Genomic DNA, 27,157 nt, shown 5'->3' with positions numbered 1-27,157 from the left:
ATCTTTTGCACTTTCGTTTCTCTTCCTCATTCATTGCAAAATAAATTCATCATCAGCGATCACATGACTATTTCGATTGAAGTCAAAAACTTTGGCAAGTATTTTTGTGCAATTCCAGCGTTCTTGTCACCACTGATTTGGTATTGCTAACCTGCTGGTTTCAAAAACTTCAATGCTGCTGATAAATTAATGATAATCGAAACAGCATTTTGTCTTCTGCGGGTAGACATCTCCGATGATATGGTGTTAAGTAAGAACATAAATCTGTCTTTAGAAAGACGATTGCTCTTAACAAAACAAAAAAAAAGTATATATTTTTCATTAATAATACTTTCAAATATTCTACCGTATATATATGTACAGACCTTTTCTCACGTAACTCCATTATTTTGGAATTATCTCTTATTCTTCTGCGTTGAATTAGCTCGTACCGTTCTTTATTTCTTTGCAAATTAAACCAAATTCCAACGGTTTCAATTGAATATAGAAGAAAAGGATTAAAGCAAACTCTACGTCACTGCAAAAATGGAACGATACACTCTTCAACACATATCTCATGGTTTACATCGCCAAAAATTATGCTAAGTGTTTAAGTTTTCTTCAACGATGCAAGACCCCTTCTGACCTAGCTACAATTTATAAAGGCTTTATCAGGGCAAGTACTCCCATAACCCACTTCAGTTTCTTGGCCATAATTAAAAAGTGAGCTGTAAAAATTATAGGTTATTGTTGTCAAACTGAAACTTTTGTATCTCTCAAAAACTGGCTGAAGGTTTCTTGACTGTCATTATTTCATCGCTACTTTTATAAACAATGCTCTTATGAAATAGTAAGTTGCATTCCTCCCCTCAAAGAATTCAACCGTAATACCCGTTCTTCTAGGAATAATCATCAGTTTACTCTTAAGCCCAATTTCGGGCTTATGGTACTGTGTAGAGATTCTTACTTTAGTCGTACTACACGAATGTAAAATGCTTTACCAGACTCAATATTTCCCACTCATTGCAATTTGCAGACATTCAAAATCAATGTGCATCGGTATTTCCTTTCTAATCCTATCCTCCCTTCTAATGGCTCGCACTGTGTTTAATCATAATAAGGGTATTCATATCTCCTTGAGTGTCGCGTAAAAAAAGCAGCATTAAGATCGTTAATAGTCACTAAAAAAAATGATAAATATTGCAGTCATTCATAGTTCCCAAATCGAAATTTTGTCCTTAAATGTTATTTTGGGAAGATATGACGACAATTGGACACAGAGTTTTTAGAATTTAACATCTTTAGAATTGTTTCTTTGATACCACGTAATTTATAAGGTCTACGCTAATGCTTTAGTCGATGCAAGGCCTTCAATATGGAATGAAGTTATTGAGGACAAACACTATTGTATCGTAATAATGCTATTCTATCTTCTTAATGTAAACTCTCATTGGAAACCCTCTTAATATCAAAAATCTAAAGCAATTTAAATTAAGTTCATCAAACACCTTCAGAAAAGAATGTTTAAGTTTCCCTAACACAACCCTAATGAAGATTGTAATTCATTATTATGAAAATAGGCTAATTAGCAATTCATTAAAAATTACCATGAGTATTTTAATTTGCACAATGTCTTAAGTTAATGTAATTAATATCAAATTCATACAAAAGTACAAACATTTTCTTAGGAAACAATAAAACACAACCAAAAGTAACAAAAGTATGGTTTAATTTTGATTTCAATTACCTGTATGTACGTTTATATATCTATATTAACATATATATGAACAATACGTGCACAATAGGGAAAAAATACTTGACATGAGTGTGGTAGGTACAATTCATCTTGAGACTTAAGTTCTGTACTTTTGTATTCTACTGCAGTTTCCTTCTCTATTAAAAGGGATATAAAAATAGTTTGCGACGAAACTATTTTAATAAACCAGCATTGTCTAGAAAGAACAATAAATTCCTCTTTTTGTATGTGTATGCATTGCATGTGTAGTTAAGTGCGATACGTCTCTGGTGGTTGTTGCTCTTACACAGACAAGGCTTTTCTATTTGAAAAAAAAAATACTACAACCTAGTATTTAAACAATAAGACTTTCATTAGCCTAATGTAGGTCAAGCACGTGTATAAAAGTTACATATTTACTAGGTATAAATATTTTATCAAAGAAATGTTCATGCTTCAAAGCAAGTTTAGTTTGTAAAATTAAACTAAGCCGGTTTTCATTTTAAAAGTGATAGAATTGCTGTTAATGTGTTCAAACTATCTTGAAGAAAAACTAATTGGACAATTTGCAATTAATGAGTCTATAATTTGTCTAATCTAAAGTATAGAACTTTAAAATGGAATTAAACAAATAGAATGTTTTACATTGACATGAAATTTACTTCATCAGCAAAATAATCTTCTGTAATTATAATTTGAATGTAGTTAATGGCACCATAATATGGAAGCTTAATTTTCTATAAGTCTTTCCAACATTTTTATATCTGTAATTACGTAGCAAATATTGTTTTCGATAACGTAGCAAATATTGTTATCGAAGGATCCTCGCAGAAAATAGTTGATCCATATTGTTTAATAACATTCTTAGAAGATAATTCACGCTTTCGTAACGTGAAAACATGTGCAATGAGTTCTGTGACATATAAAAAGGGTTGAAACCAAAGCTCTTGCATATCATGGTTGTTGAATTGTTGACCAAAAATTCAGTAATCATGGCTCTATAGCGGTTACTATTAAATGTAACTTTCGGGTAAGTGTTTTTTTAGAATAAATACGGACCAATTATTCCTCTTAACCATAAAGCATGCCAAACAGTCAGTCTGTTTTTGTGAATATACTTGGGAATCATCACTTCAAATATGGCAGTTTTGGAGTATCAATTCAACCAAGGCGTTTTATTTCGCACATGTCCGTCCTGTTCAAAATAAACATCGTTACATGAATATCTAATAATTGCATACAAAATTTAAAAAGCTTTGTAGTGCAGTCCATAAAAGTAGTACCACAACATACACAATAGTGACACTTTGTGGAAAACTAGGCTTTTCAACAATAATTCCTAGATTTTTGAAGTCCAAAATTTTAAAAAATTAGAATGCATATTAAATTCGCCTCTTATTTAAAAATAGGTTTCATTACTGATAATGATTTTTCAATGCAAATCATAATAATTTTGTTGCTGGTTATAGAGTGGCTTAAATTCTTTTGTTAAATCACCTTTAAAAGCCTTAGGACCTAAGTTTTTGTGCATATATTTACACGGTGTTGTGTTAAAGTATTTCTAATCGATAAGAATTTAAAAAAGGTGTATTTTCGTTAAATGAACTGGCTTAAGTTACACCAGCACCATTTTTAAGTGTTTTTAAGCGACGCACGCAGTTTTAATTTACTTCACATCATTTTTTTGTTCGAAGACTTAAAATTTGTCCACCGATTTCACTATTTCCAGTCAATAAGGTGCTTCACAAGACGTCCCGAAAGTCCTTAAGTTTTACGAAGTGTGACATTAGAATGGTCACTATTTATACATAGTTTTTTTTAACAACTAGAATGAAAAAGTTGTATCTTGTCAAATGTCAGAAGATGTCAGCGTCAAAAGTGACAGAATGTCATATAAGGGACTCCTTAAAATAAAATGTCTTATTGGAAAACTCTTTAAGTAATTATTTTTAAAAGTTTTTATTTGTTAACTATTTCACTTTACACACTTAATAAGGCTTTGAGACTATCTGAATTCATGAAGTAGCTTTTTCAAAAAAAGAAAAAATTCAAGATGGTTCTCCAAATCTTTAATCCCTTTTTGCAATATTCATTAGAGCTTATAGTTTTTTATAAATTTTTTTTTTTAAATGTTCATGAGTTATTAGATTTTAGCTTTCAAACAAAAATCAAAAACAAAGGATAAACCATAAAACGTTTTTCAAAAAAAATCAAAACGGTTTAAATAACTAATCCGTCGTCCAAGTAATTCTATTACATAAATGTATTATTTAAAATTATGTGAAAACTCGTATTTTTAAAAACTGAGTAGATAGTTATAACGAAGTTCTGATTTGTAACCAGCACTTAAAATTAACTAGAAAACCTTTTTTTTTAAACTATTGAAATTTAAGGTTTGCTGAAATTTCATATATGTATGTATATAAAAAATCAAATTAAAACTTATAATTTACAAAAATTTCAGAATCTAAGAAAGATACTAAAACAATTATAACTGTTTCTATCAGACAAAGACTTTTACTTTATTAAACATTTTTAACGTTGACATGATCTGTAAAACACAACATCATTTAAATGACCACCACGCGAATTGTTGCTACATATTGTGCGGTATAACTTGACGAAGGTTGGTTTTTAAGTGTTGCAGAGTTAAAGGTTTATCTGCATAAGCACGTAGCTGCACAAAAAAATGTCCCGCGGTGTCTTACGCAGTCAGGAAAACCATATTAGCTCAAGCTATGTAGCATTTAGAACCGTCTTATTGAAACCACATATTCTCCAAGTTGTATTCTTCAATAGAAGGCAACAATAATTGGTTATCATATGACCATAACGCTCTGAATTGATGGTCGCTCCGTCGGCATTTTCGAAAAAGTAAGGTCCAATCACACCTCCAGCTAAAGAGCGTACCAGACAGTATCTTTTTGTGGATGTAATGGCCTCTCTTCAAAAACTTATGGATTCTCAGAACCCCACCGAGTGAAAAATTTGCTTCGTCACTGAAGGAAATTTTGTTCGAACAATCGCCCTCACCGCCTGTTATTCAAGCACCCATTCGGCTTATCTACTAAGTTGTGAATGGTCAGCTGGCTTCAGTTCTTAATTGAACCTAACTTTATATGGATGAATACGCCATAAGGTGCCTTAATACAGTCCTAGTTCCTGAGAACGACGACGAATCGACACATTCGAGTCTCCGGCAAAACTTTCACTTACAGCAGCGATATCTTAAGCGAAACTATGATATACAGGCATTACATAATCTATAACAAATCCAGTCTTTTCAAATGTCAATAACTTGCGTAGTTGGGCCATAATCTCCTTTCAAAGCACGATATGTAACTGTGGTAGAATCATAATTTTCGTATTAGGTTTTAACAATTTGTATGCGTTGTGCGATAGTTAAGCGATCCATTTTTGTAAATGTCAGACTTTCGACAGACACAAAAAAAATTGGTTTAACAACTTAGTTTGACAGATGTCGAATTACAGCCCTACACTTTTAAAACCGCAAAATGGATAATTCGTTATTATAAGATGATATTAGATTCCGGATTCAGTATTGTTTTGTTTGTTTGACAGAAAAATAACGTGATTTTATCGAACAATGACAAAACCAATGACATTTTCAATTTTAATGTACCAAGCAAAAAAAATAATTTAAAATAAATATATAGTACAGTCTTGATTATAGTACCTCTCTGATTACATATCACCCCTCTTCATTTAAAACTTCAGAGAATTAAACATCTGAATCACTAATTAAAGACATAAAGTCCTTGCATTGTAAGTCCTTTCATATTACATAATTACAAGAATTAAGCCTTTTTGGAATTATTCGTAAAATACAACATCCTATATCTGCTTCAGAAGATACAAGGTCAACAGAAACTTCATATATTTTTTTTCCAAGTATACCATTTTTTATTTATAGACACTAATAGCTTTCATGATGACTAAAACCATCCTTAAGCTAGAAAATATATCATATCCATTTAAATCTAACTTTTTTCTAACACAATTTCGTTCTTATTTCTTTTTCCTATTATTGCTGCATCTCAATGGAATATCCTTGACATTCATATGATATAAAAAATATATAAATTGCTCGTTTGGTTAAACCTTGATAAATTCTCCTCATGGTTACCTGACGTGGATATGACACATAACAACAACAACAACAAATATAAACACCAAAAATAAAAAATGCAACAAAACCATTATTCCACATATGGTATACTTTTTGTGGGATATGCGGATGAACTCACGTGCTTTTGGTGCTGTGACCTGATAAACGTAATCGCATCCTTACCCTTGCTATGGCTCTGGTTGTGACTGTGGAAATGGCTATGGCTCCTGGCATATGGCATTGCATCACTTTTCCTGTCGATGGATATGTCATCATCACTTGCGGGATGCATCATGTTACGTGTGTTTAATATATCTACGATGGGATGTAATATGGCGAATGCCATCATGCAATAAAATAACTCAACTTGTCTACAAAAACAACAACACAAAAAAATAAAGGATTGGACGCTGCAAATAAAATTCGTGCAACTGCGTGACGCTGGCGTCTATGAGTGTCAGGTATCAACTCATCCGCCCACATCGATATTTCTTCACTTGGATGTTGTCGGTAAGTTGTTATGGATTTTATAGGTATTACAATTTATTTTTATAAATATTTTATTTCATTTTTTGATTGAGAGATTATATCGTACCCGTTCATATATTTTATTGAAATTATGAAGGTACTTACGACGATTTTTAATAGAAACTGTTTATTCCAGATGAGTACATGAGTAATTTCCGTGTCTGCACATTGCATCCACGTTGATGATAATAAAAGAAAAATGGGAAATTGTTTGTATAGCTTGAAGTGCTACATGATATTAAAATTATCGTTTAATATTTCACCAGGTTGCTCAAATCATCAAGATTTTAAGGTTAGCAAGCTGGTGAATGATCAGGATCAGGAATTGGTTAATTGGATGCGTACGGCTTCACTATTTTTTATCAAACTTTTTCATATCTGATTAAGAATTCACAAATGAAAGGGATCTCTATCAGTTTTTGTTCATTTAAGCAACGGTGCTTAGTTCTTTAAAAAAAAAAAAAGAAGTTTAAGTATGTATTTGAAGCATTGAACGTTGTGGTAATATGGAAATAAAAAATTCCGACAACAAGTGTAGTAAATAATAGAAGCAATCGTTTCAGGTCTAATTTTTCAATCATTTTGGGAAAATCACGTAATAAAAACACAGCTATGTCGTCAGCCCCAGAAGCTTTGTTTGACTTCAGTTTAGATATAGCTATCTTCACTTCGTCAAGGTCGGGTAGGCGGAATTGTTGATCTGCGTCGCCTAGGTTGAGTGGTTCTATCTCCCTTACAGTGGAATTCGGTTCGTCATCGCCTTTATATAATTTGGAGAAGTGGTATTTCCATATTCTCAGCATCGACTGCGGTTCTACTACGATGTTCTCCTGATCATCTTTTCAGGCTTCGGTTCGTGGCTGGTACCCTTGGGAGGTGTTTTTTTTACGTTTTTGTAAAATTTACGAACCTCATTCCTGTTGTGAAATCCTTCTATCTCCTTGATCTCTTTTTTTCCATATAAGAAGCCGGTGTTCCTCTCTCCTCTTCTGCTCGTAAAGATCGCGAGAAGCTCTGGTCCCTTTGTGCAGTGCCGTTTTCTATGCCTGCTGTTTCGCTGCGTGCGCTTGCCGGCATTCGTCGTTAAATCAGGGGTTTCGCTGTGGGGGCCGTGAGAAACAAAGCACTCCAGAGGCGGGATCTCTGATGGCTGCAAGGCAATATTGCCACTGGTTTTCAATTCTTAATAGAGGCAGCATAGGACTCCTTAAGAGGTTATTAGAGACTCGATCGGAAAAGGACATGGCAGTCTCTTGCGATTGTAGCCGTCTAACTTCGAATCTTCTCACAGTACTTCCTTGTTTTGACTTGGATCGGTGTATCTGTATACCTTGGGTACAACGAGGTAGTGGTCCGATTCAATGTTGGCCCCTCGGAATGTTCGGATATCCTGTATACTGAAGAAGTGTCGTGCGTCGATCGCAATGTGGTCACTTTGGTTGACGAATGATTGATCAGGGGATTTCCGTGCCTCCTTGTGGGTATTGAGATGTGTGAACTGCGTACTAGCTACCAGAATGTCTCGCCTCGCAGCGAAATCGATCAGCCTGAATCCGTTTGTAGGAGGTGGTGTCGTGCAGGCTGTATCTCCCGATTATGCCACTAACTATGTCTTCTCTTCCTAGCTTGACATTAAAATCTCCTAAGAAAATTTTAATGTCGTAGCCAGGGTACTGCTCATATGTCTTGTCCAAGAGCTCAAAGAATATGTCGTTAGTGTCTTCATCTTTCTCCTCTGTTGGGTCATGCTCGCATATTAGACTTATGTTGGCGAATTTAGCCTTGATGCGGATTGTCGTAATGCGCTCGCTCACACTGTTGAAACTCAAGACTTTTTGCTTGAGTCTAGTTCCAACAAAAAATCCACACCCAAATAGACGCTGTCTTTGTTCTCGGTAGCAGTTGCCGTAGTATACATGGCAGTCTTTTAGTTTGCGTTTGCCCGGTCCATCCCTTTGCAGTTCTTGGATGGCGGTAATATCTGCCTTGCAGCAGTTTTTGTTCAGCTGCACGTGGTCTGTTAAGGGACCTTAAATTCCACGTACAGGTCCGAAGTTCGTTGTCCTTATTTCGTTTGAGTGGGTTGTCAACAGTGAATCCGTCCGTATCCGAGACTTGTTGGTGCTTCGCAACAAAAGGTATTTTTACCTGGCCAGTAAGTAAACCCACCGGCACAACTCCCAACCTGGAGGGCCAGATCCTTAATATAACTAGAAGGACGGGGAGCTAGATAAACCGCTCCTTACAGGCCTGGGCTCCGAATATGTCGAAGAAGCCCTATAAGGTGTTCACTAAGTAGTTCAACCTTACTGGAACTGTAGACGCCACCGTTGATTCCATCTCGAGAATTCGTCCGCTGCCGCCTGGATAAGGAGAGGTGCCTTAGTGGAAACACCTCTCCCCCCTCTCTCGTTTGTTGCCCCCAACAACTTTCCACTGGGGTTGGAACCCAATCTCCAGTTGGGGTACTAGGCACCCATTGTTCACCGCGGGGAGGTGAGAGTAGGAGTTGATAGACAGAGGTGGATTTTGAGAAAAACCTGTGGACGCTTGTGTCCTCTTGAATGCACATGTCCACCATTCATACATCTATAATACCATTTTTTAGTCAAGTGGTCTTTTCTTTAGACCGAAATGGTGGTTACATTAAACCGCTAAATCTAATTTATTTTCAATTATTATTCCACGAAGGACCTTGCTTTGGAATTTTTGGATGGGTTCAGCATTTGTTTTCTTTGTACAGCCCCATAGTTGGATACCATATGTCCAAACGGGTTCTAATACTTAGTTTTTGTTCTGGATAGATAGGTCAGAGTTCTTTCCTATTAACCAGTACATTTTTCTGTACTTCAAGTTTAGTTCTTCTCTTTTCTTTTTGATGTGTTCTTTCCATTTAAGCTTTGCATCCAAATTCATTCCAAGGTATTTGGCGGTATTGGAGTAAGGTACTTCTGTACTGCTTATAAAAATTGGAACATTGTTTATGTTTTTGTTTGTAAAGATTACATGCGTCGATTTTGTTTCATTTAATTTTTACGCCATTTGTGCCAATCACTAACTTTATCGATTTTTTGTGTAGCCTTCGTAACGGATTTATCTGCAAAGGTGGCCATGATAGCGTTGATGTCCACTGGAATATCTCTTGTATATAACAGATACAGGGTTGGTCCTAGGACACTTCCTTGTGGTACACCGGCTTCAATTTTCTTAAGTTCCGAGTAATTTTGGTCGTACCGTACTCTAAAGAGTCGGTTCGTAACGTAGGATTTCAGTATTTCGTAGTATTGCCTGGGGAAGTCCCTATGCAGTTTGTACTCAAGTCCCAAGTGCCAAACCTTGTCAAAAGCTTGAGCAACATCTAAGAACACAGACGAGCATACTTGTTTTTCTTCAAGTGCCTTTTCCACAACATCCATAATTCGATGCACTTGGTCTATCGTGGAATGTTTATTTCTAAATCCAAACTGATGGCTCGGAATTAGTCTTCTTTCTTCAATTATTTTGTCAAGCCTTTTCAGTAGCAGTTTTTCAAAAACTTTTGCATTGATTGGTATAAGCGATATTGGTCAGTAAGATGTAACTTCTGTTGGTGGCTTACCTTGTTTAGGTATAACAATGACTTCTGCAATTTTCCAATGTTGTGGCACATATCTTAGTTTAAGGCATGCGTTTATTATAAATTGGAGTTTCTTGAAGGCCATAAGAGGCATTTCTTTCAGAACCTGAGTAGTTATAAGATCGTACCCTGGTGATTTTTTGTTTGACAACTTATGTTGACACATGCTTCTTACTTCTTTGAGCGTGACAAAAGGTATTTTACATTGGTCGTTTCTGTCAACAAACTGTAAGGGATCTGTAGCTGTGCTTGCTGGGAATGCCTTGAAAACATTCGCGAGATGTTCAGCGAAGAGATCAGCCTTTTGTTTCGGGTTTCCGATCCATTTACCATCTTGAAATTTTATCGGCGGGTTTTGTGTCTGAGGTCTTTTTTGGCGCTTAGCTGCTTTCCATAAGGAGTATTCTGTTGAAGCATCCGTCGTCAGACTTTTCAGGAATCTACTTAGTGAATCATTTTTAAACTCACAGATTTTTTTTTTTTAATTCGTTGTTAAGACGGTTAAAAACTACTTTATTATCTGGGAATCTCGTGGATTGCCATTTTCTTCTAGCTCTTCTTTTTTCCAATATCAACTCCTTTATTTCGACAGGATATTTAATTTCTTTTTCTCTCGCATTCGAAATAGTTGGAGTACTTTCTTCTGCAGCCTGCTGCACATCAGCAATAAATTGTTCTACTTCATGATCAATTTGTTCAATTGTTTGCATAGGGGATCTTAGGTTTATAAAATTTTCAAGTTTGTCTCTGAATTCGTTCCAGTTTGTTCTGTTATTCACGAGCTTGTGATTACTTTTTTCTATTATTTCTGTTTCGCTTAGTGATAAAATTACTGGAGTATGATCTGATGATAAATCGTAATTACCTTCGACACTTATATGATTTTGTTTAATACCTTTAACTACGAAAAAGTCTATAAGGTCTGGTATTTTGTTAGTACCAGATGGCCAATATGTTGGCAAACCAGAATAATAAAATTCGCAGTTGTATTTTCGGCCTTCTTGGTATAGCCGTTTACCTTTTGTTGTTATGAGCCTAGATCCCCATTGGGTTTGTTTAGCATTGAAGTCGCCACCAACAAGGAAGTTATGCCCTAACAAATGTAGGAGTTCTGCATAGTCTTCTTCAGTTGGAGAGCACCTCGGAGGGCAGTATATAGCTGCTATTTTGAATTCTTTCTTTTTTATACCAATACTAATTGTTGTTACTTGCATGTTTTCTTTAGTAAACTTTGGTTCTTCATAGTGTGTTAAGCACTTTTTTATAAGTATTGCTGATCCTCCCCTAGCTTTGTCAGCTGGGTGCGGAGCGTGATAACATGTATAGTTTGGTAATTTATTATCAAGACTTTGTTCAATAGCGAGGTGGGTTTCGGACACCAAACAAATGTCTATATGCTCTATGTCTAAAAATATGTTTAGTTCTGATACATGCTGTAAAAGACCGTTTGCATTCCATGTTGCGATTTTGAGTGTTCTGTCCATCATTGTTTTTTAAGAGCGACTTCTTCGCTTAGCTGTTTTAAAATATGTGATGTTTCATTTTGTCCACATACGACTAAATAATGAAACCTTTCTTTTTTCTCCGTGATCAATTTTCGTGTGAATAAACATCTTCATTTTATTTTTAAACTTAAATCATTGAAGGTAAGGTAAAGATGTACATTCTTAAAAAGTTTCCACTTAACGAAAAAAAACTAGTCATCTTCTTGCCATGTAATCTAGGTATGCATCTATTGTTGTATTCATCATTCAAAAAAGATCAAAAAGAGTTAAAAAAAACATTGACAAAGCTGCGACATTTTGATGGAAGATGACAATCACACTCTAAAATCTAAAGAATTTTTCCAGTTCTGTAAGAAGATCCAAGTTGAACTTTTTATCCTTTTTGAATTTTGTTTGTATGTGTTCTCAGACAATACAAAAATATACTGTATAAAAATCAAAATTATGTTTGTGCATAAATTTCATAAACTGAAATGTTTGAACGCTGTGCTCAGTTTGTTTTATTTATGCATTTTATTATTAAATTTTATTTTATTTCTCATTAGTTCAGTCAAATCATTTAATGATGTTGAAAAAAACGCAACTTAAATTTTTGTGTTTGGAAGAATATTTTAAAATTTATCAACTTCATTTTAATTCCAATAATTTAAATTCATGAATTTAAACATTTTCATTAAAAATAATAATTAAATTCAAAAATAATAATAAATCATCAAGGTTCTTGGAATAATATGAAAATATTAAAAATAACACGCATACGCCCCAGTGCACATCACATGTACAGAAAACATGTTAGAGGCCACACGCTACGCAGCATAATAGCAGCCACAATGAATTTGACTTTCTAAGTGCGGTTTTTGTGTGGAAAATTTGCTGAAAGACTTGCTTGTTCCCTCCCTCTCTCTCTCTTCTTCGCTTAATGTAAATCGTTGTCTCTCTTTCTATCTCCACTAAATGAATGTAGGTTGATTTTTTTCGTATTTATATAATAAAACAAAAATTGCTTTTGGCAATAGAATCACAGTAGGCCCACCCAGAAAATTCCTCGACCTATCTGACACGTATATCGCACATCCCATAGTGTCATAAGCAAAATAAAATTATATTTTAAAAAGTGCAAGTGTGTATATGGCCTAAATGTATTAAAATTTTAATGAGTATCATCCCTACATAAAAATGTTCTGTCAGCCAGCGAATTCTTTTTTCGTTTTTGGTGCTTCTTTTTTTTGACAACCACGCGCTTATGACCACACAGGCCTTCCGCCCTTACCCCATGCAAAACAAAAACGGATGCCATTTTATTTATTTAAAATTTTGTGTTGCTTTGTTTTTGCTGAACAATGGAATAGATTCACCGGATAACAATTTGCATTTCTATACGCAATGCACAACCCGAAAACACACACAATTCTCATACTCCTGGAGAAAACATGGGAGCGAGTGTTATATTGTCCGCCACAATTTGTAGCACAATGGCTATACCTTGCCTGCCTGCCTCTGCATCGCGTAGCTCGTCTCCAATTTGTCAGTTGTCCTGGAAAGCCGGGTCAGGTACACATATAAGCAAAGTACCTGAACCTACAAATAATATGGATATAGAGAAGTTACCAACTGAATTCGTGTGGCACTGGCCTGGCCTTAGAGGCAGGGACCTCAGTGTTTATTTAAAATTTAATTTCATTACGAATGTGAACATTTGAATGTAGTTCGTGATTTATTTAAATGTAAATATTTAGCATGACACTGCTTTGTTCAGCTATACGTATCTATGTATCTACCCACCTTAGTTTTATCTGTTTGTATATATTGAATGTTTGTAGAGAATTTAAATTTGTTACCGGTATCTGCGACTTGTCATCGAACGAATGATGACAGATCTGACGTGTGATGCTGTAAAGTTATACCCATATAGTTAACAACCATGGGAAGAGGGCAAATAAAATTAACTTATTTGTTGTTTGTCTTACGACACGGGACAGGCATCATAAATCCAGATCAAATTTGGTAAATCACGTTGCATTATATCTTAGAGTAATCAATATATTATTATTTACATAAATAATGTGGTGTGGGAAAATCAATTTACCGACTGAATAATGCGTAATGTTTTCAAAAACCAAAAAAATATAGACAACAAATTCTTAGATGAAATTACTGCTAGGAAGAAATCATACAGAAATAGCTTGATTGGTTAAATATTTGAAAAAAATATTTCTGGGAAATTTAAAAGAACACAAACACTTAATTTTTGGGTTGTGCCATCCACTTAATGAGAGTTAGTAAATTAGAAACTCAAGTACCAATACCTTCTGTTAGTGTTTCAAGTAATGTTTAAAAATTCTCATAAAAGCTCTTCTCTGCGTTGCGGTAAGTTAAGAAAAGTCAATAATAGCGTTTTCGTGATAATTCCAGTTTCTTAAGAAGCGATAGCCTTAGCACATTTTATTAAAATGTTTTAAACATTTTTGATGCAATCAATGGAGGACCAGAGCTGCTCGCAAGCTCTACTAGCAGAAGAGGAGAGAGGAACACCGGCTTCTTAGATGGAAAAAAAGAGAGCATGAGAAGCACCCGATCGAGCAGATAGAGAGATGTCACAACAGGAATGAGGTTCGTAAACTGTCCAAAAGGTAAAAAAAACTTCCCAAGGGTACCAGCCACGAGCCAAAGTCGATGTTGAAAATATGAAAAGATCACTTCTCCAAATTATAATATAACGGAGATGACGAACCGAATTTCGCTGTAAGGGAGATAGAACCGCTCAACCTCGGCGACGCAGATCAACAATTCCGCCTACCCGACCTTGACGAAGTGAAGATAGCTATATCTAAACTTAAGTCAAACAAAGCTGCTGGCGTTGACGCGACGGCATCGCTGCCGAACTATTCAAAGCAGCAGGCGATGACTTGGTAGGGAGCATACACCAACTCATTTGCAAAATATGGTCGGAAGAAAGCATGTCCGATGAGTGGAATCTCAGCATAGTATTCCCGATACATAAGAAAGGAGACCATCTAAACTGCGCCAACTACAGAGGCATCAGTCTCCTTAACATTGCGTATAAGATCCTCTCTGCCGTATTATGTGAACGTCTGAAGCCGTTCGTCAACAACCTGATTGATCCTTATCAGTGGGGCTTCAGACCAGGAAAGTCCACTATCGACCTTATTTTCACACTACAGCAGATCTTGGAAAAACCCAAAAACTTCAAACCGATACCCACCATGTGTTTATCGATTTTAAAGCCACGTATGACAGCATCTATAGGGAAGAGCTCTACAGAGCAATGTCTAGTTTTGGCATCCCTGTCAAACTTATCCGAATAAGTAGAATGACGATGGAGAATGCACGCTGCTCTATCAATTTCGAAAAATATCTCACCGATGCTTTTTATGTAAAAAAGGTTTTAGACAAAGCGATGCACTGTCATGCGATTTCTTCAACATCGTTCTGGAAAGAATTGTGCAAAACTCAACCATCAACACTAGAGGCACAATCTTCCAAAGGTCCATCCAATTGTTCGGATACTCAGATGATATTGACATAATTTTAAGATCAAAGCGTGATGTCACTAAAGTCCTCTCTCGAGTGTCTAAAATCACCATCTATAAGACACTTATCATACCGGTTCTCATTTATGGCGCTGAGGCCTGGACCCTCAAAGAAAGGTGAGAGCGGCTTAGGAGGCTTGGAGAGAAAAATTCTTTGGGTGATTTTTGGTCCCGTTTGTAAAGATAGAGAATGTTTCGGTTTAACAGGGATACTGATCTAGTTAACAGATTTAAAGTCCGAAGTTTTATTATGATAATATTTGTATAGTTCATTTTTGTATAGAACAAAATATCGGTCAACAGTGCACTCAGCGGCACACCTCCAGCCAGTGACACTAAGGCATAATCACGGTTCTATGCCACCAATATGCCAAATTATTTAATCCCTTAACTCTTGAATCGTTGCTGACTTATCAACGTAGACCTTTTTTAAAATTACTTCAAAGAACGATGTCCAACGGTGTCAAATCATATGCCACCGACATCGCCACCAACTTGGATAATACGGCCATAGAACTCGTCACGCAAAGATCCATTAGATCGGATCAAACAGTAAATCTTTGCGGTTCCATTGGTTTTTCGACAGTTACTCTTAAATTATCATTTCAAATGCAGAAATTCAGCTTATTGACGAGTCCACTGAGTTGAAGGTGTGCCTCGTTACTGAAGATAATTTTCTTAGAAAATTGATCATCTACTGGTGCAATTTGTTGCTAATATTCTGACCAAACACGACGTATAAATGCAAGAGTTTTTTCATGAATGAGGATGAGTTTACTTAACTTGACGTTAAGGTGTGTTTTCATTTAAAATCGGCCTTTAAAATTTAACCACCCTTAACAATATTCACATGTAAATTGTCTATTGTATGCAAAACAAAGGTGATGAGTATTGTGTGTCCAAAGAAATAAATTCAAGAATCAGTGGACATTTATGTACACCTTAGGTGCATCACCCATAACTTTTTTTCCTTCGATATCAGTATGTCTGGATACCCATGCCAATATGACACCCTCTGTCAGTGTCCATCTTAATTGTTCAAGAATAACTTTCCTTGCCTGAACAAAGAATCATGAAAATATTATTCCCATTTGACAATAACATAAGAAGATTTATCAGCTTTATGTGAAACCTCTGGAAAAATATAAATAGAGTTTACGATGACGATTATATCTTGGTATATTGTCGGGAACACTTCGTCTGGCATATTTCTCTATTTTAATGTTGCTACACGGACAGAAATACATTGCGAATATTACAATGTCATTATGAATGTGATCGCAATACTGTATGGCTTAGAAGATTTCCATTAGATAAAAAGTTGTAAGCATAGTTAATTTGGCTATACTGAGAATAGTACGTCGACAATAGTTATAGCCGATAAGCCAATGCCAGTATGGAAGTCAGGCCTATACTGACTGGCGGCATGTACAACGTTTCTAGCAGAAAAGTCTATACATTATTGTTATGTCTCTTATGCTTAAATACTCAATATATTTGATTTCAATTTCAAAAAAATTAACACAAATAATTGTTTAAATTTCACTCGGACTATTTAAGATGGAATAGACAGGAATTGTACCCAAGATCTCTGGCAAGACAGTCCTAAGCAGTAACCATCCTGCCACCGGAATTGTTGAGAATTTTTAGTCATTAACCGTCACCATTTTTTATTTAATGGAAATAGTGACCAAATTCTAAATGTAAAAGAGATTTGTAATCACTAGCCTGTTATTTTTTCAGCAATTCAGATACTTTTTGCTATTATTTTCTGAAGAGTGCTATAAGTCTTAACATGGCTTTTAAATAAAAGAAAATATTATTCGACAGTAGTTATAATTGTGATGTCCCTAAAATAAATATTGGAATTCTTCATTTTATCACTCGATTCTTTTTTATTAATACATTTATCAACTTTTTTTCCGAAGGACAGAATCCTTTAATGGTAATTTCTGATTTTGTATCGATTTTTTAAAATAAGAACACCAACGGCAGTGTACTTAATAAGCTCTTTAAATTCAGACCTTAACAATCGTCGAATATTATCCCATTGATGATTAATCGTTACGCATAAAAATATAATCCAATTCTCAAGTCTTCTTGAGATGATTTGGTCATTTGACCTTTAAACCAACACAGGGATGCTTAGACGGGCTGTACTAGACCTTGCAACATCATTTTGGAATTGTTTCTCTTCCAAATGATAGATTATATGCCATTAAATGGGGAGTAAAAAGTCAAGGATCATTTTTTGAATGTAATGCATTCTCAAGAATCTCAAGAAGATTGTATCCACCTAAACAGTGACAATTTCGCACATTTCCATTGAATCAAAAATAACCTTCGTCGCTGAAGATGCCAAACAAAGTTTGGGTTTCGAAAATAAATTGTCTACGATTTGTAAAGGTTTTTGTAGTGCAAGGGTTTAAATGTTGATTTGCTAAAATATACAAACAAAATACAAAAACCTTGCCTACAAGCTGATAACATTTAGTTTGATAGTTATTACCCTCTGAAGTCCTATAACTCTTAAAAATAACCGATATTTTTAAAGATCATATTTTATCATGTTTACAGTTAATTTTCTGTGTTAAAAGCAATCACTAAAATCAGTGCTTTATTTATCGATTTGCTTAAGTGATAAATGATTGCTTTTCGTCTAACTTGGCTGTATTCTTCATTCATCCAAAGCTTGAATTGAAATCTTATACAAAACATTTTTTAGGGGAACACAATATGGTAAAACAGTTTTTTAACATAAATTAAGGAATATTACGGTTTTAAGCCTGATCTTTTGCTGACATGACAAGACACTTGCTGTTATCCTAGTAACCAAAAATTAATTGTATTTATAGGGACGTTTATCAAGTCATTAAAAAAATGTTTTTCAACAATTTGTGTCATAATATAAACTCTAACGTCCATCCCAAAACGACAATGGCAAACATCCTTCGTCCGATACTCTTTCTCTCTCTGATGCATCGTTCAATTTTGACCTCAGGCTATAGCGCCAACATCAGAGACTAATGTTTTAGAATACCTATTATGGTCTCACCCAAATCGATGCCGCCTTCATATACGATGAGCTAGTTTTATGCAAAATACAATATCAAAATCTGTCGCACAGTTGTCGGTTTTACCCTTACACAAATAATAATAAAAAAATAAAAACTCTGCACTTTTATGTGTCCCCACAGCCTCACAGACTATAGATTGCTAGACAATTTGCGCCTAACATCAACATAAAGACCCCAAGTCCAGAGTCCCGAGAAATGCATGCGATGGTAATAATTCTCTATGTATACATATATACCTATGTGAAAAAGGACATTACGAATTTGCAATTTTCGTTCGTCGCAATACCGCCCCCAGGGAAGAGCTATTCCAAACAAATGTTTCTATGGTCATTGAATGCCGTCAAGAGAATTTTAGATGCTTCTTTTTTTTGTGTCAATTTTATTTGCTAACCTAAAACTATATTAAACTTGCTGCATAGCTTGCAGGAAGTTATTTGAAAATAAACACACACTGAAAAAATAAAGTTTTACTCGCATGTTTATTGCATCAATGACATTTTTTCTTTTGTATAGATTTTGGTTGTTATGGTCTTTGGTGATGTGATGTGATGGTGAAATAAATTGTCTAAAATAAAACCTAGAAATATGCGGAAAAAAAGACAATCTCTCGATTGAGGGAATTTTTCGATGACTCTATGGGAAATATTTTTGTAACGATGTGTTCTTTTTTGGTCAACTGAATGCAGTTTTATATTTCATTTTCATATTTTCATAGAATTTTGATTTTGACCTAACTCCAATTTTTGTAAATATGAATAAAGAAAAATGCGAATAATTGGTAAATATCGTTGATTAAAAAAAAATAAATATAGGAAAATGGGAAAAGAAGCGATTGTTGGATTGGATTGTTTTTCAATAGGGGATGAAAATTGTTTTCACATTTGTATATGTTCGAAATTACTAATCAGTGAAAATTCTTCACAAATTGTTTTGATGTGGAATTTTAACTACTAAACAATATTCGTAAACGAACATAAAAACATATTTTTAAGGTTCGGTTAAACATACACTTCATGGTAGTTTGAAAGTTAATTAAATGAATCATTGATTTTTCGGAATTTCAGTTTATAATCTTGGGCCTATTGACATTTTCTAAGTACGAGATAATTATTCAGCTCAATTATTTTAAGGCTAATATTTTTATTCTGCTAATCACCAGAGGCAAGGAATTGTTTTGAAGTTCCTAAGAGAACCAAATGATTCAATTTTCCTCGGAATTATTTAAAAAACATTTGTTTCATATAAAGTTTTCACTTGAATGAAAAGATTATTTAAAAGAAATGTATAGACAACAAAAATTAATAATGCATTCAATGAAATCGAATTTTTAGCTCAAACCGGATACAGTAGTAGAATAAGGATACATTACACAAAAATAAGTATTTCAATATATATTTGATAGAAGATTCAAATAGTAGCTTCAGAATGAGAATTAACATCGCCAAGAGGGCTGGTAATACGATTTGGGAAGAGCTAAGTGGTATAGTGAGGCATCTTCCATAACTAATCCTAATTAAAATGTATGTCTTCAATATCAATAAAAATGTCAGTCAACATTTGTATACAGCCAAATTTCCGAAGAAAATTGGTCCAATAAAAATTAATTGTAACGTTCCATAAATACATTAGCTTTTCGACAATCATTTATTAACGGAATTTTCGGAACCAAGAGAGCGTCTCGTAAGAAAAGAGGATTTTTTCTCTACTATAAAACAATAACAAAGGTGGATGGTAGTCCACCTCTATTTGCATGCTTAGTTTTGACCTTTTCAGCAAATAATGAAAAATCTTGAAACGTGAAATATTGACGACTGTCAAGTAAGCAATACATTTTTCGAAATTTGAAAAACTGTGAATGCAATTAATCGTATTGTATTGCAATGTTTATTTAAGAGTAAATATGTAGTTCTAAATTGACACGGTGTTTCCAGGCATTAAACAAGCATATTCGAAAATACAACGATGCATTTAGCTGTAGCTTTCATGTTTAGTCTTAAATTTGTTTAATCCATAACTAATCTTAAACAAAAAAGCTACAATTAATTGCATACTCAGTTATTTAAATTTCAAATGTAGTGTTAACTTTACAGCCGTGAAATGTTGATCTATTAAATTCTATGATGAGACCACTGGTGTTGCTCTCTAGGATAGCAGCCTCTTAAACTTTTTGGGCAACCTGCGTACAGCGGTGTTGGTGGGTTCTTCATTGAAACCGTAACAACACTTGCTTTCGAAATAAGTTTTCAATATTTTCAAAGTCTTTTCAAGTGCAAAGCTTCTCATTTAGTCATTCACTCTCCATCTTTTCGTCAAAAATATCTTTATTTTTAAGAAATCACTCAGATTCATTCTTCAATTTATTCGAGAAAGATATGACACAAATAAATAAGGAAACTAGGGCCTAGTGACGTAAAAATCTCAACTATTCCTATACAATGGACCTACAATTTGTATTCCGAATCTGAACAGCCAATTTATGAGAGCACTTTTTATAACAAGAATGATTCTTTTAAGATTGGTCAATTCCTCACAAGATGCAGTCCCCTTGAACAAAAAAAAAACTTTAGGTGGCACAGGCAGGGATTTAACCAAAAGACCTGCTATAAAAAATAGATAATTATTTTTATTTACATTAACATATAATTGTCATTGAATCCATATTTTGTGTCCAGCCCTTGCCACTTTTAGCAAGAACGTCCCGATCTACACTCTTCTTCCAGTGTAGATATAATTACAACGTAATTTTTTAAAATAGATTGTGCAACAACGGTCATTTCAAGTTGATTCCTTTTTGTTCATGTAAGCTAGGTATTCAACGGAGTCTATTGACTGCCGATCCTTAATGGCTGCTCCAAGGTTGATTAGGTACAATTCAAATGATCGTGGCGTCTCCAGAATCTTCCGATTCCATCCGAAATGATCTTACTATAGTCACAAATACATCTCTAAGGAATTTCTAGGATTCTATTCAAGGTTTACGCAAATTTATATCCAAAAAACATTTTCTGATCCTAGAAGCTATGCACTTGTGCCGAATTTATAAGGTCTTTTAGACACCTCCTTAAGCATTGAAATTATAGTGCCTCTTTTCAATATAACATGAGTTTGAAAACGACAGTTAGAATATATGAACAAAATTAGTCTACGGTCACAGGTCTTATATATATATATATAATTTATTCGGATTTATTTTAAAAAAAAATGCACTACTGGGTCACACGAACTCGCTAATAAATCCAAAGAGCCTGTTTAAAAAAAATTAACATTTTCTGTATTTTAAGATTTTTAAAATGTACCTGTAAAAAAGTTTGTTTTCAAAATTCTAAACGCCAAAAGAAAATCTTAATTTTTCAAAATTTTAATTTAAAGATCTCAGAAGCGGTTTTTTTTAATTAATTACGTATACACACAATTTTTCAGTTAAATAAATATTCTTGTTATGAGGTTATTTAGACAAATGATAACCCATTCTCGAAAAAAATGTTTAATATTTTTAACTTCCCATAGGAAGTTATTGTAATGGGTCCGATTTGTCAAATTGAAAATTTTGACATTTCTCGACGTTTTAAGGTCCCTAGAGTCGAAATAAAAGATTTTTAGAAAGATGTCTGTGCGTGCGTGTGTACGTTCGTTCGTACGTCCGTACGTTTGCGACGTTTTTTTCGTCCTCCATAGCTCAAGAACCAGAAGAGATATCGATTTCAAATTAATTCTATTGTACAGATAATAAGGCAGAAAGATGCAGAAAAGGCTCTCAAGAAAATTGCAAGGGTGGATTTTTTAATATAGCAGTTTGAAAAAGGTGAACATTTTGGTTAACCCTAAATATCTTACGAACCAAAAACGCTAGAGACTTGAATTAAATTGTATGTAATATATTGTAACGTGATTTTTTATTAATCAAAAAAACTGAAAAAAAATTTGTCACCTTCTAAAATTTAACGATTAAAATATGATTTCATCTCCAAAACAATTTTGTGCAAGGAAGAATATTGTTTTTGACCTCTGATTAAATTTTTAGAAAAACGGAATTGACAATTTTTTTTATAAAAAATAAAAATCTAAAAAAAATGTTACTCAAAGTTGGTAAAAATTGAATATCGATTCAAATATCTTTTCTAAAACTTGAAATTTAGGCTTCAACCTTATTTTATCTTATAAGAAATATTGTTTTCAACATTCTGAAAAATGTTGAGAAAAATAAAATTGATAGTTTTTTTTACAAAAAGTAAAATACTAAAAAAAAATGATAAAACTTGGTTAAAATTTACTTTCGGCTCAAATAGCTTTTCAAAAATTAAAAATATTGGCTTCAAACTTACTTTATTTCACAGAAAATATTGTTTTCGATATTCAGTAATTTTTATATAAAAACCCAACAGTAAGTTTTTTCATAAAAAAATAAAATCTACAAAAAAGAGTACGCAAATTTGGTAAAAATTGATACGAGTACATATAGACAAACTTTTTAGCAAGACAAATCGACAGACGGGATGGGAAGTTATCAGTGTGGGTAGCATCCCAGCCTCTTTTTTTTAAATCAATGATCTTTTTTGATCATCAATTATTATTGAGACAGTAAAGGAGCTTGTGCAGAAAAAAAAGCATTGAAGTCAGTTCATTAGTTCTTGAGAAAGCTTAAAAACAAAATAACGGTTCTATGGGAGGTATCCTTCCCGAGCAATACAAAAACTTTAAAGAATATCAAAAAAGAATATCAAAACGGCGCACTACAGCGCTAATTGAATCTGAGGCTAGGTTGCCTTGAGATCGCCATTTCATATTAAAAGAAGCCATTTGTGTATGCAGAATCAAAATTTTAGCAAAATTAAAAAAAAATATGTCGATTTGTTTTTGAGAAAATTTCGATTTTTTACCAAGAAATTTCGAAATTTCGATTTTTTACAAAGAAATTTGTGTAGGGATTACCGTTATTATTAGTCTTAAAGAAAAAACAGATTAACCTAACGAGAATCGGCTCAAAACCTTAGTTTCCAAATTTGAATTCAATCGACCGAAACCATTGGGCTGTAGGGCCAGGATAGACTGATAGACAGACCGATAAACGGACTCATGTTAGATTAAAATATCGAAAAATAAAAAATTATAAATTTGTTCAAAATTAATATTTAAGAAAGTCAAGTGAAAAAATTAATCTTAATAACTATTAAACCTTTGCACTTTTAATATAAAAAATCCTACCACTAGTTTTCCAAACTTAAGTAGAAAAAAAATGTAATCAATCAAAGCCAGAATCTTGATTAACATTTATGATAGTCTTTAAATGTTACCAATAAATATTTAAATGTAAATCTATAACTCAATTTAAATTCTAACAATATTGATACAAAATAAAATAAATTCAAATATAATTTGTGTAAAACTCGATAATCCAAAATTCAATACCCAGTTGAGACTACTCAATATACATATAATATTTCTCAAATTATATATAAGTAGATACTTTTGTAGGTGCCTTAGATGAAAGGGCCATCAAGAAACATAACTACATTAAGTCATATCTTTGGCAAAGTCCTGGTGAGCCACTTTCCAGACATCTTATTGCAAAAAAAAATGAAAGATAAAAATAACAAAATATAAAAATGAAAAAAAACATCAAGGCAAAGCAAAGCACAGAGGCTTCCTTTGCGACTTTGTTTGGTCGTTCGTGTATTCATTCAATCATTCTCAATAAAGAAGCCATTTGTCATCTTTTAGAGAGAGAAAGATTTGTCACTGGGTTTTACTTTTATTCTTCTTTTTTTTGTATAATAAACCTACTTACCTACCAACCTACCTATAACTTACCATTTCATTGAAAGTTGAGAATTCTTTATATAAATGGTTTGTAATATTAGATTAATGCTTTCTAAACGACAAGGATGAAGTTCTGCTTGGATTGTTAAGGTCAATTATTTATAATTTAAATGGAAAATAATTCAAGCGATAAATACATATTTCTTTTCAACACAAGTACCTAGATATACTTACATATACAATAATTACCTATATTTTACATTACACCAGGTAAAGAGACGTAGAAACGCAATTAGTGTAGGTAGAATAATCTCATATGAATTAAGAATTATTATTTAGTTGAATGATTAACTTTTAATTAAACTTTAACCATAAGTTGTTTATAGGAATAGAGTCATAAGAGTGAAAAATTTGAGTATTATCGTAAAAGAGATTGAAGAGCCATCAAAATATATTTTTATGTCAAAGTAAAATATTTTACTTTGAGGCCCTATTCTAGAGCCAAATTTCAATACCAATTTCTTGGAATATCAGACTAATATATTTTATAGATTCGATTATTCAGGGTATGATATGTGGTACGATATTCAAAGTTGGATTTTGTTTGTTTTTCAAAGGTTCCGAAAAATAATACAGTTTAAAAAGTTCAAAGTATTAAAATTCTGGTATTTGATTAAGACATTTTTAAATTTTCTGAGAAGCTTTAACGAATCCTAACATCTTCTCTTCTTCTTGGGTTTGAATTATGATTTATTTTTTCTTTTAAATACTATAATCAAATTTAAGATTTAAATGCATACCTATTTCATAATTGTACTAACTTTCTGAATGTATTTTCTTTTTCTTGTTATTTCTATTTCCATCTTTTATTTTCTAATTTCAAAACTCAACATTCAATTCCTGCCATAGAAGCACGTGCCGAAATATCGGGACCACCAATCCGATATCTAACACCAGGATCAACGTTACGTCTGCAATGTCGTGTTGTTCAAAATACTGTAGCATCAGAATATATATTTTGGTATCACGACAACCGAATGATAAATTATGACATCGACAGAGGAATAAACGTTTCAACGGAAGCAGGTAAATTAAACCAATTTAAACCCATCAAAAGTATATATTTTTAGGAATTATTTTTTCCCCTAACAAAATACCAACTTAACCTAAAAATAAAATTCAATTCGTGTTTTTTTTTCTGTTGCTTAAGCCGACAGATTTATTCTTTAAGTTATACACATTCAGACACATCAAAATCTTTGCTAGGGAAAAATAAAAATAAGATTTTATTCCTTTTTCAAGGAACAAATCAATTCCTATAGATATAGATACAGATTTCCATTATTGTAATCCTTAACATTATTGGGTTTTAAATTACTGATGATTTGTATTTTCTTTGTACTCCATAGATTTTCAATCATCGGAGCTGACTATCCTGAAAACCAGACGGGAACATTCTGGTAATTTCACCTGCGTAGCTAGCAACACCCAGCCCGCCAGCGTGCTGGTGCATATTTTTAAAGGTAAATACATTTGTTCGTATTTTAAGAATTTAATGAACTAGTTTAATGCTCCAACTAAATTTATGTTATAGTGAAAGAAAAAACACTTAATTCCCAAATTTCAACGTTACAATCACAAGAATTTTGGTTAGGTTAAAGTGGGTGTCCGGAATGGAGTAGGACACAGTTAGGATAGTTTATAAGCCCATTGTGGTAATACATTATTCTTGAGGCTTTTTCTGAGCTGAATGAAACCAATTTGAATTAATTATAAAACGTGAAAGAAAATTATGTTTGAGGTCGTGTACCTAGATCGCTATAGAAGAATTTTTCAAAATAGTTTTGTTTACTTTTTTTGTTTTTTAAAAAAATTCAATTGACAAAACACGAGATCTTTCAAAAACACCAAGGAACTAATAAGAAACGGTTTTCTATTTAGGTTATATTAAATTAAAGTAGTTGTCCGTGATGGAGTAGGACACACTTAGGCCAGTTTAATGGCCCATTGTGATACCACATTAATCTTGAGCTTTTTTTCTAAGCTCAATGAAACCAGTTTAACTCCCTTACGAAACGTGAGTGGCTGATTATGCTAATATGATTTAGATTGCTTAGATCGTTAAAGAAGAATTGTCCTAGGTAATTCTTGCATTTTTTAGGTAGCGCAGTGCATGAACAGAGAAGGTGAAGAACTGTTTCCTCTACTTCCCGGTTATTACACCGGTTATATCACCGATCGGCTTAGAGATGGCAAGCACCTTGAGGGCTTTTTTCGTGATTTGATATTATTTGACCTGATATATTATTCGACATGATGTTTGCCTTCTTTATCTTGTTTGGATTTAGGAATAGTTTACATGTAGCGATACCAATCCAGCATTAGCCAAACGTGGTAGAATGGATAGTATTGTACCATTTTTGGCAAGTTCATCTACCTTACAATTTCAAGAAAAGTCCCTATGGCCTTGGAACCAAGAAAAGGTGAATGTTAAACTGTTGTACCATCTCTATAAGAGATGATGGTCGACACTTGTGGACTATTAAGGAGTTTGTAGAGACAGAGCCCAGAGATTTGATAGTGGCCTGACAATCATTACCACGTTTTCTTAAAGTCAGGACAATACTTTTTTCCTGGCCAAAAAATCCGCCTTGATTGAGGAGGTGGAATGAGAGACTTAATTTCAGTAGTTCAGATTACATGCCTCTACATCTTCATTTGTTTACAATCCATTTGTGTAAAAGTGGATTTACTCGTCTCCCAGGAAATGCCCAGATAGATTTGGAAGGTATAGTAATCCGGAAGTTTCTGTCGAATAACAGTTGTTGGATGGTGTAGTTTGTGTGTTTAGGAATTCATTATTAATAGTTTAGAATTACGGAGTGGCCAATGTTGTTATTAAAAACTGCGATGAAGTTTTGAGGCAAATAACAGAGCTTGGAGCAATTTGTTTGCTAAGTATATCAAGAGCTGTTAGGTACAGTAATGTATCCAGTGCCGCAGATGGATTCGTTCGAAGCGATCCGCTTTTACATAACCAAGTTGAACGTTGGGCTTTGTTTAGTTTGTCACGGTTTATAGTTTTTTCTAAGCAGTCCATCCGATATGTATATTCAATAAGTGGTTTTGGGTTGTAAACACCACTTATTAACAATAGCTTTTCTGCAAGAGAAGAGGGCAAAAGAAGCTTTTAAGACTCTTTCTTGTATAGTACGTTGTTTGCCTAAAACTAGAGCCAGATACTTAGCGTCATCTGAGAACTTTAATGGGAAACCTTTAA

The 27,157-nt window shown here is 33.6% G+C and overlaps 1 protein-coding gene across 1 annotated transcript in view; it reads left to right on the top strand.

Annotated features, from left to right (window-relative positions):
• Positions 1 to 27,157, top strand: part of LOC129950478 (lachesin) — a gene marked incomplete at its 5' end in the record, with an annotated part of 46,874 nt that overhangs the window by 1,048 nt on the left and 18,669 nt on the right. Inside the window, 3 exons of the mRNA XM_056062416.1 lie at positions 6,245 to 6,353; positions 24,787 to 24,963; positions 25,287 to 25,400. Coding sequence (XP_055918391.1) covers positions 6,245 to 6,353; positions 24,787 to 24,963; positions 25,287 to 25,400 — 400 coding nt within the window. The remainder of the gene's footprint in view (positions 1 to 6,244; positions 6,354 to 24,786; positions 24,964 to 25,286; positions 25,401 to 27,157) is intronic.

The sequence above is a fragment of the Eupeodes corollae genome, chromosome 3 (genome assembly GCF_945859685.1).
Source record: "Eupeodes corollae chromosome 3, idEupCoro1.1, whole genome shotgun sequence".
Taxonomy (NCBI): Eukaryota; Metazoa; Arthropoda; class Insecta; order Diptera; family Syrphidae; genus Eupeodes; species Eupeodes corollae.
This window is presented reverse-complemented; position numbering and strand designations above follow the sequence as displayed.